The 16,287-nt window shown below is 40.7% G+C and overlaps 2 protein-coding genes across 3 annotated transcripts in view; one reads left to right on the forward strand and one right to left on the reverse strand.

Annotated features, from left to right (window-relative positions):
• DEK (DEK proto-oncogene) overlaps positions 1–2,110 on the forward strand; it is a 29,648-nt gene extending 27,538 nt beyond the window's left edge. The window contains exon 10 of one of the 2 annotated variants that reach the window (XM_007461256.1): positions 548–2,110. In XM_007461256.1, the coding sequence (XP_007461318.1) occupies positions 548–559 (12 nt within the window). In that variant the 3' untranslated portion in view covers positions 560–2,110. The remainder of the gene's footprint in view (positions 1–547) is intronic. The other variant, XM_007461255.1, reaches the window with a different exon arrangement.
• A 2,234-nt stretch (positions 2,111–4,344) lies between these two features.
• The window catches only part of KDM1B (lysine demethylase 1B), a 55,083-nt gene continuing 43,140 nt past the window's right edge, over positions 4,345–16,287 (reverse strand). Inside the window, exons 14-18 of the mRNA XM_007461257.1 lie at positions 12,353–12,469; positions 11,499–11,624; positions 10,464–10,586; positions 8,553–8,705; positions 4,345–4,428 (exon numbers count right to left, since the gene is read on the reverse strand). Coding sequence (XP_007461319.1) covers positions 4,345–4,428; positions 8,553–8,705; positions 10,464–10,586; positions 11,499–11,624; positions 12,353–12,469 — 603 coding nt within the window. The remainder of the gene's footprint in view (positions 4,429–8,552; positions 8,706–10,463; positions 10,587–11,498; positions 11,625–12,352; positions 12,470–16,287) is intronic.

The following is a 16,287-nucleotide window of genomic DNA, read 5'->3' on the forward strand; positions in this document are numbered from 1 at the left end:
CACCAGGGAAGATAGTTATTTTCATTCCCATTTTAGAGCTTAAAAATAAAGTTTGAACATTAGTGACAAAACCTGGCCTCAGATGAAGATGTGGGTTCAGTGTACAAGGGTAGCTGGGCATCTCAGAGTTCATACAACCACTTGAGCACATGTTCCTTTCTGTCCACCAGTTAAAGGCAGGAGAAGATCAACAGTAGCTGTAGTCTTATATTGATCCCAGCAGATTTCCCAAGGTCACAGTAGTAAAATAGAAGTTAAAAAATAAAATGAGGGCTTCCCTGGTGGCTCAGTGGTTGAGAGTCTGCCTGCCAATGCAGGGGATACGGGTTCGTGCCCCGGCCCCGGTCCGGGAGGATCCCACGTGCCGCTGAGCGGCTGGGCCCGTGAGCCATGGCTGCTGGGCCTGCACGTCCGGGGCCTGTGCTCCGCAGAGGGAGAGGCCACAGCGGTGAGAGGCCCGCGAACTGCAAAAAGAAAAAATTAGGTTTTATGTGTTCCAACTATTGTATGTTGGGTATGAGGAAATAACGTTTCTCTTTCATTACAGCTAATTTCTTAAGAGGACAGAAACAGATGACCTGTACCCATGGATTTAAAGATCTGATTTATACCATTATACCAGCAAAGAGAATGTATTTCTTTTTCTAAATCTTTGCAAGCATTGTGTTGGTAGAACTTCCTTCTGACCTTTTTATCTTGAGTGTTAGGTGAATTTGCGTTTGCCGTTTTAAATTGCATTTCTATGCAGTTTTTAGTTTAAATTTTTGCATGGCAGTAATTGTCCCTTGCTTTTATAGTTGTATTTTGTACATTTTGGATTTCTTTATATCAGATTATAGATTCTTGAACTGTTGTAGTTTTTAGTGTGCGCGCAATATTAGCTTAAGACATACTTTTAATCGTAGAACAGAAACGATCATAACTGGCATTTATACATGCAGAGGCTATTGCAGTATTTAGCATATGAAATATTTTGAATACACATTTGTCAGTGTGAAAACTCAGTGGCAGTGTGTTCATCATATTAAAAATACACAAGCTTCAGCCGTCCAGATGACTGAATCAGAACTTTTCTCCTGCATGTGTATATATGTCAAATTGTCAGCATGACAAGAGTGACAGATGTTATTTTTGTATTTTTAAAAACGAATTTGTTGTATATAAAGTTTTTTTATTTCTTTTGTGCAGATCAATTTTTAAACTCATATAAGTACGTATCTTTACAGTTATTATAAACTATGAAACGTCAGTGTTCAGCCAGATGGTATGACAGAGCAGTGAAAGTCAATTCAGTGAAGAAAATACTGAAGGAACATACAGTTCTCTGCTTTGCCTTGGAAGTGTCATCAATTTATAGTTTTAGTGTTAACCCTGCAACAGTGTCTGTAGATACATTTTATAGTGAGGATAGACCAAAATCAACACATCAAAACTTCAAAAATTTGGCAGAGTTGGATTAAGTAGAAGCACATTTTGCTTATAATAAATGAACTGATTTTTATTAACTGCTTTTGCCCATATAAAATGCTGATATTTACAGGAAACCTGGCCACCTTTATAATTATGGTGAAAGTACCAGTTGTAATTCCAGATTAAGATAATGTGTAGACAGTAGTGGGTATCTGACAAAGTATTTCTCAGAAGTGATAATAGACTTATTTTTAACATTAAAGAAACTTAATGTATTTGTGGAATCAGGGGTGTTAGGCTTTAAATTTTGGCCAATTAGGATTCTAGGTGATCAACATATGGACCACTCCTGAATGAGACTAATTTTGTCTTTTAACTGTCTTAATCGGTTTATTAAATTCTCTTAATTTTAAAATAAAACATGCTGCTTATACAAGAATTAGGCCTTTGATAAACCATTGAGTGTTTAAAATATCTTTGCATCATAGAACAGAAATATATAAAAATGATATATGTTGACTGTTAACAGGTGTTTTCACAGGTTTGACTTGTTTCTTGATGAAGTTATTAAGACATTAGAGAAAGGTATACTTAATACAAATTAATGGAATAAACAACTAAATGAGACTTAATAACTGGCATTTGGTTTTAAATATTTAATTTGTTCCTATAAACCTTGTCAATAAAAATAATAAATCACCACCTCTGTCTCTTTGCATTTGATGTTTTAACATGTATTTCAGAATAGAGATTTTTAAATGGATTTAGCCCCATAGCCTATATAATTTGGAGTGCTCGTCAGTGGTAACTGACCGATTTTACTTTGAATTAAATACATTACAAAGAAATCACTAGGGAAAACTTGAAATGCTCTCACAAAACTAAGTTGATCAAAGTTAACAGTTATGCGTCACCATTTACTTGAAAGGGATATGCAGTAATGCCTATGACCTAAAAAGTCTAAAGAGGGTTTAGAGGTTGAGGGGATTGATTTGGTGTACGTGAAAGTTTGTGGTGAAGATGTATCTGCTTAAGAGTGTGCATTCACCACTACAGTGCACAGTGTATTTGAAAAACAAGTTTAATTAAGTAGTTTTACACAATCAGTGGTTCACAGTCTGCAGTTAAAACACTGTGTATATTCACTGCTACTCAATTACAAAATCTTCAGACAGCAGTGAAAAACATACTCAACAAAAGAAAAAAAAGGTACCGTGGTTCTTTAAAGAACAAAATGTTAGGTGATGTCACTTGAGACAGGAAATGAGGGGTTTTTAAAAAGATTTACCATACTTTATTTAGGTAGGTTTTCCCCTTGTTTGCTTATAGCACTATACAAGTTTAAGTGCCGAGAAACTAAAGTAATAATGTACTGTGAACCATTTCAACTTAAAATATTTTGCATTTATCACTCAACACATGCTATTCTTTTAACATTTTAATACATAAAACACTTGAAAGCAGAATACTTCCCAATCAGTACCAATGAGTCTCATCAGATAACCTAAATATCAACATTTTCCTGTGTTAACCTTGAAACCAATATACTGCTATTTGCTTTCTTTCAGTTGTATAATACTTTGCTGGGGAGGGAGGTGTGTCTCAGCTCTGTCTAAAGTTCACTGTATGTTCTTTCTATAAAATACGATTTCTACTTATAAGCTGACTTTAAATTTTAGAAGTACCTAATATTTTGAAAATGGTTTTAAAGTCATTTTGAGTCCTTTTTTAAGCTGACCAATATATTGAAAGAATTATTCAAAGACTTTTTAAAACAAAAGCACATAAATTACCCAATATTTCTAACCTGTAAACCGAAGTTTCCTGGCAAGATGGGCATCCTGAAGATCCTGAAATCAATGTTTATTTTTTCTTGTCATGAGTGAAAGAAGGAAAAAGTAAATATTTACCATGTACTCAGGCTTTTAAGATATGGCTTATAAAATGTGTAATATTTACCAGGATATTACACATTTTTCTGCAGTTTTCCAGTGGACCTGCCTATGGAATACTGAAAACGTAATTCTATAAAAAATATTCCTAGAGATGTAATCAGTTATTTTAAAAAGAGGCAGTGGGGAGAGGCTTTTAATTATTCTGACAAGATCCTTCTGCTAGTGGTTGCCAAAATTGAGGCTATTTAAGGTATGCCATCCACCCAAACATGACTAAGAAAAATAGCCATATTCTATGTCTAAAGTATGAAGACCACACTATCTCTTCCCAATTCTCAGTGATACAATAACATGTACTGTTGAAGGAATTGAAAATTTTGCTATTTTGCCAATGACTGCACAAATCTAAAATATTTTTTTAATAAAAGATCCTGAATTTAAATTTCTTTTGAACACCCAATGGGAAGAAATAGGTACAATATAAAATAGAAGTTTCATTTACCTTTGACTGAAGAGTTTGTGCTATATTCAAAAAGGAAAGATTTCTATCTAAATTTTAAGTAAAAGCTCAATATTGGAGCTATATAAAAATCTTAAGGCTCATTGGCAAAGATACTGATAAATTTTCATAGAGGAAAAGTACATCGCTTTTTTTTTTTTTTTTTTTAAATCCTGCTTGATTGACTTGGTTTCTCAATGTGGGAAAATTGGTCAGCCAAAAAAATGTCAGATTTAAAGGGAATCTCCAACCATGGAAGGATCATATCCAAGGTCTTAATGTAAGGTTATATTCTGAGATCCGGAAGATTTAGTGCTAGTCAGACCTATGGAAAATGCCATTAAATATAAGTGCTTACAGAAGGATTGGGGCTAGTGCTTTCAGAGTGGTAAAATGGGTTTACATTACCATGCCACCTTAGAACATTTCAGTTTTGCTACCCAGAGAGGATTTTTTGTTTGATTTTATCAAAGTGAGGTTTAACATGTTTTTCAGACTCTCCCAATTGGGAGAAGAAAGCTGGGTCCAGATAAATTCTGTTTAAAATGCCGCAATCTTACTTGCTTCTCGAACACCACTCAAATATGCCCCTGTAACAGTTTGTGGAAAATGCCTGTTTGTTGCCTGTAAAAAAAAAATAATTGTATAATTTGAGATCATGTATAAAGAATTTAGATGAAAATCAAAAGGTAAATACAAACTTACACTTTCTCTGATCCTCCTAAAATAAAGACTTGTCGCTCCTGTGTGCTCACATGAACACTACTCACCCATCCATAGCACCATGTTTCACCAAATTTATCCTACAGTATAGTCAGTGCTCCCGTGGAGTACTGTGTGACATTCATTAAGATACTGTCTATGTGTGCCAGGTGCTGGAGTTAAGGATAATAAGACACAGTCCCCTCCCATCAGACAATCTTAGTTTGTTAAAATCAGTGATAAGTAAGACAAGCACAAAAAGTGAATCACGGTTCATCCACGGCTGGAGTTTTGCTAGATGGGTATAACAGAAAGAGTTGGGTTACTCCCAAGGATAGATCAGTTCAACAGGAAGGGAAAAGACAAAAGGTGAGGACTGTCAACAGGAGAACCTCACTTTCAAGGAGGTTATAGTGGGAACAGAATAAGCAAACCAGGAGGACAGGAGACTTGAATTCATGACCGTTAGGTATTAAAGACAAGGTCTGGGATGTGGGTATGGGGAAGAGTAGCTGAAATGGGAGTTCAGTAGGTCACAGAAAAGGGAGGATAAGAAACAGATGAAGTTCCACGTGAACTAATTTAGGTTCCATGTCACCTAAACTGATGAATGGAATGGAAAACATCCAGGTGCCAAAGACTTTAATAAATGGGGGAATGACCAGGAGGTCAGTAGGAATACAATTACAGGGGGAGAGAGTCACAGAGTGACAGAAACTTCAAAGAAGTGGCTTTTATAAGAAGATGAGGTAACAACTGTATCAAAGCAGCAAAGGAAAGTCAAAAACTTCCAAACCCTGTTCATGACCCTTTGGCACATTGTCTAACAGGGCCATCTCTTGGAAGCAGTTCACAGCTGTTGCCTGGAATGCAACCATTATGTTCTGTTCCTACAAAGTTGGCTCTTCACAGGCCAAGGAGGAATCAAAGACAGCTGTTTTTAAAATTACATTCTTTTGTAAAAATTCAAAAACCCTGAAGCGAAAAAATTAAAAACACTATTTTAGATGAGCCAGGAAGACCTGTATAATCCCAAACTATAATATACAAAGTATGAAGGCAGATCAAAGAGTGCTGAGAATTCACTTTATTCTGCTAAACTGGGTGGGTGTGTGGGTGTGTGGGGGGTGTGGGAAATAGCAAAGGGAAACCAATTCACCCTGAAAAATCCTTTATAAATCTCAGCCATTGCTGCCATCATGGAGGCAGAGGCTTGGCAAGGGTGAAAAACTGAGGACTGGTTTAAAAGACTATAAAGAGTGGGACTTCCCTGGTGGTTAAGAATCCGCCTGCCAATGCAGGCAACATAGGTGTGATCCCTGGTCCGGGAAGATCCCACGTGCTGCTGAGCAACTAAGAAACACAACTACTGAGCCTACAACTACTGAGCCACAACTACTGAGCCTGTGCTCTCAAGCCTGTACTCCACAAGAAGAGAAGCCATGGCAATGAGAAGCCCACGCACTGCAATGAAGAGTAGCCCCCCGCTAGATGCAACTAGAGAAAGCCCATGCGCAGCAACGAAGATGCAACATGGCCAAAACGAATAAAAAATAAAAAGAATTTGAAGAGCAATTTGGTCCCTCATCAGGTTCCCCACTCCCCCTACTGCAACCCCCAGGAGTTCTGAGGTACAGGGCAGGGGTGAGGTGCCAAACAAAATGCAATTAAGTATAACTAAGAGTGAGGCTTCGAGTTCCCAGAATGCCAGGAGGTGAGCCTCTATCATGCAAACGAGAAACTAAGAGAAAAGAGCTATAGATAGATCCTGATGTTTGGGCCCCCAACCTCCAGTTGACAAGCTTGCTGGAACTTTCAGTTGGCTTTTTAAGAAGTGCCTCACTCAAATCTGAACAGTCAAGGACTGGACATTCGGACATATGGGAGGCAAAGGCTAAAGTAAACAAAATAGGAACTCAGGAGCCATGTAAGGAACAAGTTATGAAGCAAGAAGAAAATGCTACCAAAAAGGAATAATCTTAGAACAAGAAAGTGCTCATAAAGTAAAGGAGCCAAAGTTTAAAAAATCGACTCAAGGGTTAGAATATAAAAAACAGCAAAGAGTAACAGCAAAGAAGATTAGATAATCAATTCAACAGTTCCAATATATGAAACAGAAGATCTAGAAATAAGAGAAAAATTGTAGGAACAAAATGAGCAGAGTAAAAAAAATCTAGAGTATGAAGGACATGAGCTCCAAGATTATAAGGAATGCAAAAAAAAGGCACAGAAAGGATTAGGAATTAGAACAGCAAAACATTTCTCAACAGAAGTAAATCAAGAAAGAAGAAAGGCTGACTTCACACTCATTAGGACGACCATCATAAAAAAACAGAAAATAGTGTTGCCGAGGATGTGGAGAAACTGTAACCCTTGTGTGCTGTTGGTGGGAAGGTAAAGTGGGGCAGCTGCTGCGGAAAAGAGTGTGGTGGTTCCTCAAAAAACTAAAAAACAGAATTAATTTATGATCCAGCAATTCCACTTCTGGGGATACACCCAAAATAACTGAAAGCAGGTTCTCAAAGAAATATTTGTACACCCAGGTTCATAGCAGCATTATTCACAATAGCCAAAAAAGACAGAAGCAACTCAGGTGTCCATGACAGATGAACAGATAAACTAAATGTGATAGGTGCATATAATGGAATATTATTTAGTCTTAAAAAAGAAGGATATTCTGACACATGCCACAACATGGATGAAACTTGAGGGCATTATGCTAAGCGAAATTAGCCAGTCACAAAAGGACAAATACTCTATGATTCCACTTATATGATGAGGTACCTAGAACAAATTCAGAGAGAGAGACAGTAAGTTGAATGGTGTTTGCTGGGAGCTGGGGGAGGGGGAGTTGTACACAGTTTTGGTTCTGCAGTATAAAAATGTCCTGGAGATGGATGGTAGCAATGGTTGTACAACAGTGTGGATGTATTTAACGCCACTTAACTGGACACTTGAAGATAGTTAAGGTGGTAAATTTTGTTATGTGTTGTTTGCCACAATTTTAAAAATAAATATTGAAAAAAAAGAAAAAAGAGAGGGATCTAGGAAATAAGAACCCTAAGCCTGGAAAGTGGTAAGGAGGAGTGCTGGGAGGACGGCTCTGCAGGGGTCCCCGGGATCAATCAGTGCAGCCTGGAGCAGAGGGAAGATGCCAGGAAAGGGGGCTTTGAGAAACAGAACCTACAGGCCGGCCAGAGGGATTCAACTGTGAATTAGAGACCACTCAAGAAGGGGGAGGCTTTGGAATTTCCTGGTGGTCCAGTGGTTAAGACTCTGTGCTTCCACTGCAGGGGACACAGGTTCCATCCCTGGTCTGGGAACTAAGAGTCGTGCATACAACACGGCCAAAAAAAAAAAAAAAAAAAAAAGTGGGGAGGCTTAAGGAGTGGCGTAAAAAGAATTAAGCTAGTGGAAAAAGAGGCCATTATGACCGAAGACAAAACAGCTGTGTAAGAAAGGAATCAGTGACCGCCTTCCTTCCTGGCTCAGCAGTAAGCAGCCACACCATATAAGCACTGACACCAATTTGGTGAAAAGTGTGAAAAAAACCAGGGTGGGCTAAACCTTTAACCTGATAGGAAGTCGGGAGATAATGTCTAACTCCTTAAATCAGAAGACAACAGTATAAAAATCTTAAAGCAGGGCTTCCCTGGTGGCGCAGGAGACACGGGTTCGTGCCCCGGTCTGGGAGGATCTCACATGCGGCGGAGCGGCTGGGCCTGTGAGCCATGGCCGCTGAGCCTGCGCGTCCAGAGCCTGTGCTCGGCAAGGGGAGAGGCCACAACAGTGAGAGGCCCGCGTACCGCAAAAAAAAAAAAAAACAACAACTTAAAGCATGAAGTAAATTCCAGAAGAAACAGGAGAAAGAGTTAAAAATGGCTGCTTGAGGAGTTTGAGGAGGGTGCTGTCAGGGTACCTGCTACTTGTTGTCGTAAGACTTTTGACGGCATATGATGTTGCTTTTAAACTCTGGACATAGATCACTTTAATTAAAAGCAAGTGATCAAAATGGAAGCAATCGGGGTCGGCGTCCCCGTACACACCTCGCCAGCAAAAAAGATGGTTCCTTGTATTTCCTCAGCAAGGATGTCGTAGGCCTCACCACTGCCCCCTGTCTTCACGAAGCTATATGCCATCTGGATCCAGGGGTCTGTGCTCCACCGGGTGACGAAATACTTCGTGGGATCTGGGACTTCCTGTGTCAAGTAGAAGGAATTGGAAAACGGGATCAAGAAGGGACTTAGACTTGATGCAACCCAACGTATAAAATTACAGTTCTTCCTCCATGTAGAAAGTGAGTTAATCCCTGTAGCATTCTGAGACAGCAGTTCTCAGCATGACCCTCCATCCCCCAGGCGCCGTCTCTGTGCATTTTCCTCTTTCGCTGCCCCATCTCTCTGACCTTCCCCAGCACACACACATCTCCTCGCTTTAACACTTTATCCTTCTGCCAGAGATGCTTTCTCCCACCTACCAGGGGCCATCACCAACGGCTAAGAGTCCAGGCATTCCCCTTACCATCGCCTGAAACGCGCTGGACCAGAGGAGGAAAGGGATGGGCAGGGTCTTAGGACCTCTAACTGGAATTCTCAACAGGCTTCTCCACAAAGCAGCTACACAGGTTAGGTTTCACTCTACGTTTCAAATAATTTTCTAGGCTGACCTCTGCCAAGTACCACCATGAAATAGATTTCTACGGAGCCTAAGTTCCAAATAACTGATTTGAAAACAAATTTTTGAACAAAAGCCCCAAGTTAATAAGAACTACTGTGAGATAGAATCACATCATGTAAAATAAGCAATACCCCGAGGGCCCCCTCTCTTGAATGTATGTAACATTTGAGGCATTTTCATTTCTTTGTACGTCTCCTCCTTTATTTGAAAAAGTTACATGTCACGCCACTTATACTCTCCGGAGATTGTGAGATTTAGTAAACTGGCAAATAGAAAGTACCTTGAGCTTCTTGGAGAAAAGGGAGAGAAGAGACTCGCTATGGGGTACAGAAAATTCTGGACAATGTCCCTTTGATTGGAAAACTGTCGTCAAAGCTTGCTAGGGTTTGGGTAAATACAGAATCTGTGGAAAATGCTGAGCCTTTTACCTCCTTAGGAAAGAATGGGGGTGTGCATGATGTGAGACAAAAGGGAGGAAGGCAATCATGTAAAAGGAGGAATGGGGTACTGTTATGGGCTGCACTGTGTCCCCCCAAAATTCAGATGATGAAACCCTAACTCCCAGTACCGCAGAACGTGACTGTATTTGAGATGCGGCCTTCGACGAGGTAATTAAGTCAAAATGGGATCATTAGGGTGGACCTTAATCCAGTGTGACAGATGTCCTTCTAAGAGAGGATTAGAACACAGACAAGAAGAGACAGAGCCGCGCCCATGTGAGGACACGGGGAAGGCAGCCATCTGTGAGCCAAGGAGCGAGGCCTCAGGAGAAACCAACCCCTTGATCTGGCGACACCTTGATCTTGGACTTCTAGCCTCCAGAATTGTGAGAAAATAAATTCCTGTTGCTTGACTACCCAGTTTGTGGCATTTTGTTATGGCAGCCTGAGCAAACTAATCCAGGTACTTAAGTGGCAAGTTGGATACTGAAAGAAATAAGAAGAATGTGGTCCACTGCCTCAAGCCCCTTCATTTCTGGTATTGATGGATTAGCTTTGGGTTCAAACCACTCCGAAGAGTGAAGTTAGCAGCAAGCGTGTCTTTCTCTCTTTTTTTTAACATCTTTATTGGAGTATAATTGCTTTACAATGTTGCATTAGTTTCTGCTGTATAACAAAGTGAATCAGCTGTACGCCTATGTATATCCCCATATCCCCTCCCTCTTGCATCTCCCTCCCTCCCACCTCCCCATCCCACCCCTCTAGGTGGTCACAAAGCACCGAGCTGATCTCCCTGTGCTATGCGGCTAGTCTTTCTCTTTTCAAAGAGGGGTGTCTGACCTGCTCCTTGAAGAGCTCGCGCAGAGTGGCCATGCACTGCTGCAGCACCTGCTTGTCCTCCAGGCTCTTGACGGCCGCCACCGCCTCCCCCGCGATCACCGACATCAACACGCTGTGCTGCTTCTGGACACGTGACGGGAAAAGCACTTTACACTTTGGACTTCGGGCACCAAAGTCTCTAGACGCACAGTTCCAAACAGAGAAGGACCTCATTCTCACATCAAATGTCATCATTTCCTACTGTCCTGTAGCCTCCTTTCCATCACCCAGGCCACACATACTCATTATTCATTTACGCATTTTATTGTTCCCTGCTGGGAAAACTCCGGAAGTCATGTAAATATATCAAATTCCGGGTTCTCTTGGCTTTTCCCTTCTAAGAACTTGTTTTAGAAGAAGTAGAATGACACTGAGAAAGGAAGTCTGCCGATCAAATAATGGGAAAAAACCTTCTCAAACAGTAAGGACATTTTGCCCTTGGCTCCCACGTGGAAACTTTGACGATAAAGTGTCTTGGAACAAAGAGGCAGGAGGAAAAACAACTGTGATTCTTTGGCAGGACATCACCACAACCGTCACTTGCAAAGCCCCAGGTATGTCCTCTCCTCATCTTCCTTGCCCCGCCAATCACATCTACCGACTCCCAGACCTGCCCTCACCTGCGCCAGTCATATCCCACCCCTAACCAGGGCTCCCTGGCGGACTCTTGGAGAGTACATTTCAAGTACCACTCGTTACTGTGCTGACACCAATTCTCCCTAAAAGGAATCCTTCCATCAGCCTGAAATAACACATTTCCATGGCAACAAATTCATTTCCCAGGGAGCAATATTAGTACTTTAAGAAAATATGGCAGATATTGGGGCTCTTTTCCTACAGGAAAATGTCCCATCCAAGTGTCCCCCCAGAATATAAACAGACATCTGGAGTGTCCACAATGTCCATTAGTTCCTGAGCTGGACACACAAGTAGTTACCAAACCAAATTCTAAACTGTAATAAGGGAATTCATACCACATTCCACCAATGATTTTACCTGGGGATCCATGTCATAGAACACGGCAAAAAGCCCTCGCTTGCTGGCACTAGGAGGAACGTGACCAAAAAAGTCAGCCCCTTGAACTTTACTGTCCCAAAATCTATAGGGAAATTGCAAGGCAATCTGGAAAGCGAGCAAGAGAAAGGTGGTTAACAGCTTCTTGAAATCAAAAGTACAGCAATCTCTAAGAAGCCACCTATAGCTCTTACATACTTCAATTAAAAAAAAAAAGATGTTCAAAAAACTCAAACATTTCTAAATATTCCCCTTCCATTCTCCTACCTCCTTTGTTCTCTTTGTGACCATCTGGCTTTTTATGTCATGCAGTCCTGTACTCCCACAGATAATGGTGGCAACCACTGACAACCTCTAGGCTAATCTGAAGATGCAGAGCATCCCTGAGACCTGGTCTTGAACCTTACATCCATGAGATAAATTCTTACTAATCATAGGTCTGCTGGTATCTACTGTAGCGCTGAGAGATTCTGCTAAAGGAGCTTTTCAAGGCAAAGGAAGTATGAAACACTCTCGTCACTGGGGCTAATTAGTGCAGGGTAGACATGGAAAGCAGAAAAAAAAAAAGAATTGCTTATTTATATACCCAGTTCAAATTCTGAATCACAAGAGTCTTTCTCCTAAAATCAAAACTTGCAGACCTCAGCCAGCCCTCCTCTTTTTGTTTTGTTAATATCCTTTTATATTCTTCATGAACAATTATTCAAAGGAAAAGGAAATCTTCGAATTTGATTTGGATTCAAAAATTACCTGCTACTTCCCAATATCAGAAGTTAAGGAACCCATGTCATCTGATACTCATCTCTCTAGTTCTGAGGCTTAAGTAATTCAGTTACCTTTTCAATGATGCCTGCACCTAAGCTGTTGATAGCCTTCATCTTCTTGTCTGACAACGGTGGATTAAACTGAAGGGAACCTTTCTGCAGTAAGGCCAGGGGCACAGTGACTAACACCTGTGGGAAATAATGAACAGTTAACATACAAACAGCAACTGAATCTAATATTCAGTGGGTTCATTTCCAAGAAAATCTTAATGCCTAAAGAACTGCCTCCCACCCCGCCTTTTACTGCCAGTCATGAGATTATCAACATCGTATGCTGTTACACTGGTAAGAAGAATAACAGCCATGTACAGTTGTGCAGGCTGTTCACTGCACAAGAGTGGACTGGCTGAGCAGAAGCAACATTCATATGGAGGAATCTGCATTAAGGTTTTGATGCATTAATAACCCTGGGTAAGAAGAGTCAGCAGATCTCAATCCTGAAAAGCAATGCTGTAAGAGGAAATAGCCTAAATACAAAGTCAGGAGAACTAGATTCTGTGTATCATTCCTGACACTTTCTAATGTGTGGCCAAGGTAATACCTGCCCTACTAATTTTAAAGGATTGGGGAAATGCTTAAAACTAAAACTCTTAACAATATACATCAGTATGCTTCATAAATGGTAAAGCGTATCACAAACATTAGGGATTATTATAATCATGTAAAGCCACATAGCTTTTTTTTTTTTAAGGAGGAAACAATTTATTGCAGGTTTTCAACTAGTTTACAGAATCATTTAGACCCTCCAAGAACAACTCACAAAACCAGACCATCAAAGAGAGCTGCTGTCTCTCCATACAATCAAGAAATTTCTGGTGAACTATCTGCTGAACAATCATCGACAGGAAGACACTAGAACTCACCAAAAAAGATACCCCACGTCCAAAGACAGAGGAGAAGCCACAGTGAGACGGTAGGAGGGGTGCAATCACAATAAAATCAAATCCCATAACTGCTGGGTGGGTGACTCACAAACAGGAGAGCACTTATACCACAGAAGTCCACCCACTGGAGTGAAGGTTCTAAGCCCCATGTCAGGCTTCCCAACCCGGGGGTCCAGCAATAGGAGGAGGAATTTCTAGAGAATCAGACTTTGAGGGCTAGCGGGATTTGACTGCAGGACTCTAACAGGACTGGGGGAAACAGAGACTCCACTCTTGGAGGGCACACACAAAGCAGTGTGCACATCAGGACCCAGGGGAAGGAGCAGTGACCCCAGGGGAGACTGAACCAGACCTACCTGCTAGTGTTGGAGGGTCTCCTGCAGAGGTGGGGGGTGGTTGTGGCTCACCGTGAGGACAAGGACACTGGAAGTGGAAGTTCTGGGAAGTACTCCTTGGCGTGAGTCCTCCCAGAGTCCACCATTAGCCCCACCAAAGAGCCAGGTAGGCTCCAGTGTTGGGTTGCCTCATGCCAAACAACCAACAGGGAGGGAACCCAGCCCCACCCATCAGCAGACAAGCGGATTAAAGTTTTACTGAGCTCTGCCCACCAGAGCAACACCCAGCTCTACCCACCACCAGTCCCTCCCATCAGGAAGCTTGCACAAGCCTCTTAGATAGCCTCATACACCAGAGGGCAGACAGCAGAAGCAAGAACTACAATTCTACAGACTGTGGAACAAAAACTACATTCACAGACAGACAGACTATGTACCAGATGAAGGAGAAAGATAAAACCCCAGAAAAACAACTAAATGAAGTGGAGATAGGCAACCTTCCAGAAAAAGAATTCAGAATAATGACAGTGAAGATGATCCAGGACCTCGGAAAAAGAATGGAGGCAAAGATCGAGAAGATGCAAGAAATATTTAACAAAGACCTAGAAGAATTAAAGAACAAACAAACAGAGATGAACAATACAATAAATGAAATGAAAACTACACTAGAAGGAATCAATAGCAGAATAACTGAGGCAGAAGAATGGATGAGTGACCTGGAAGACAGAATGGTAAAATTCACTGCTGCAGAACAGAATAAAGAAAAAGAATGAAAAGAAATGAAGACAGCCTAAGAGACCTCTGGTACAACATTAAACACAACAATATTCACATTATAGGGGTGCCAGAAGGAGAAGAGAGAGAGAAAGGACCCGAGAAAATATTTGAAGAGATTATAGTCAAAAATTTCCCTAACACGGGAAAGGAAATAGCCACCCAAGTCCAGGAAGCACAGAGAGTCCCAGGCAGGATAAACCCAAGGAGAAACACGCTGAGACACATAGTAATCAAACTGACGAAAATTAAAGACACAGAAAAATTACTGAAAGCAACAAGGGAAGAACAACAAATAACATACAAGGGAATTCCCATAAGATTAACAGCTGATTTCTCAGCAGAAACTCTACAAGCCAGAAGGGAGTGGCATGATATACTTAAAGTGATGAAAGGGAAGAACCTACAACCAAGATTACTCTACCTGGCAGGGATCTCATTCAGATTCGATGGAGAAATCAAAAGCTTTACAGACAAGCAAAAGCTAAGAGAATTCAGCACCACCAAACCAGCCCTACAACAAATGCTAAAGGAATTTCTCTAAGTGGGAAACACAAGAGAAGAAAAGGACCTACAAAAATAAACCTGAAACAATTAAGAAAATGGTAATAGGAACATACATATCGATAATTACCTTAAATGTGAATGGATTAAATGCTCCAACCAAAAGACACAGGTTTGCTGAATGGATACAAAAACAAGAACCATATATATGCTGTCTACAAGAGACCCACTTCAGACCTAGGGACACATACAGACTGAAAGTGAGAGGATGGAAAAAGAATTCCATGCAAATGGAAATCAAAAGAAAACTGGAGTAACAATTCTCGTATCAGACAAAACAGACTTTAAAATAAAGACTATTACAAGAGACAAAGAAGGACACTACATAATGATCAAGGGATCTAACCAAGAAGGAGATATAACACCTGTAAATATTTATGCACCCACCACAGGAGCACCTCAATACATAAGGCAACTGCTAACAGCTATAAAAGAGGAAATCGACAGTAACACAATAAGAGTGGGGGACTTTAACACCTCACTTACAACAATGGACAGATCATCAAGACAGAAAATTAATAAGGAAACACAAGTTTTATTTTATTTATTTTTATTTTTTGCAGTATGCGGGCCTCTCACTGGTGTGGCCTCTCCCGCAGGCTCTGGACGCGCAGGCTCAGCAGCCATGGCTCACAGACCCAGCTGCTCTGTGGCATGTGGGATCTTCCTGGACCAGGGCACAAGCGCATGTCCCCTGCATCGGCAGGCGGACTCTCAACCACTGCGCCACCAGGGAAGCCCAGGAAACACAAGTTTTAAATGACACAATAGACCAGATAGATTTAATTGATATTTATAGGACATTCCACCCCAAAACAGCAGATTACACTTTCTTCTCAAGTGCACACGGAACATTCTCCAGGATAGATCATATCCTGGGTCACAAATCAAGCTTCGGTAAATTTAAGAAAACTGAAATCATATCAAGCAACTTTTCCAACGCTATGAGATTAGAAGTCAATTACAGGGAGAAAAATGTAAAAACCACAAACACATGGAGGTTAAACAATACGTTACTAAATAACCGAGAGATCACTGAAGAAATCAAAGAGAAAATCAAAAAATACCTAGAGACAAATGACAATGAAAACACGATGATCCAAAACCTATGGGATGCAGCAAAAGCAGTTCTAAGAGAGAAGTTTATAGCAATACAATCCTCCCTCAAGAAACAAGAAACATCTCAAATAAACAACCTAACCTTACACCTAAAGGAACTAGAGAAAGAAGAACAAACAAAACTCAAAGTTAGTAGAAGGAAAGAAATCATAAAGATCAGATAGAGATAAATGAAATAGAAATGAATAAAACAATAGCAAAGATCAATAAAACTAAAAGCTGGTTCTTTGAGAAGATAAGCAAAATTGATAAACCTTTAGCCAGACTCATC

Source organism: Lipotes vexillifer, unplaced genomic scaffold, assembly GCF_000442215.2.
Source record: "Lipotes vexillifer unplaced genomic scaffold, Lipotes_vexillifer_v1.1 scaffold863, whole genome shotgun sequence".
Classification (NCBI taxonomy): Eukaryota; Metazoa; Chordata; class Mammalia; order Artiodactyla; family Lipotidae; genus Lipotes; species Lipotes vexillifer.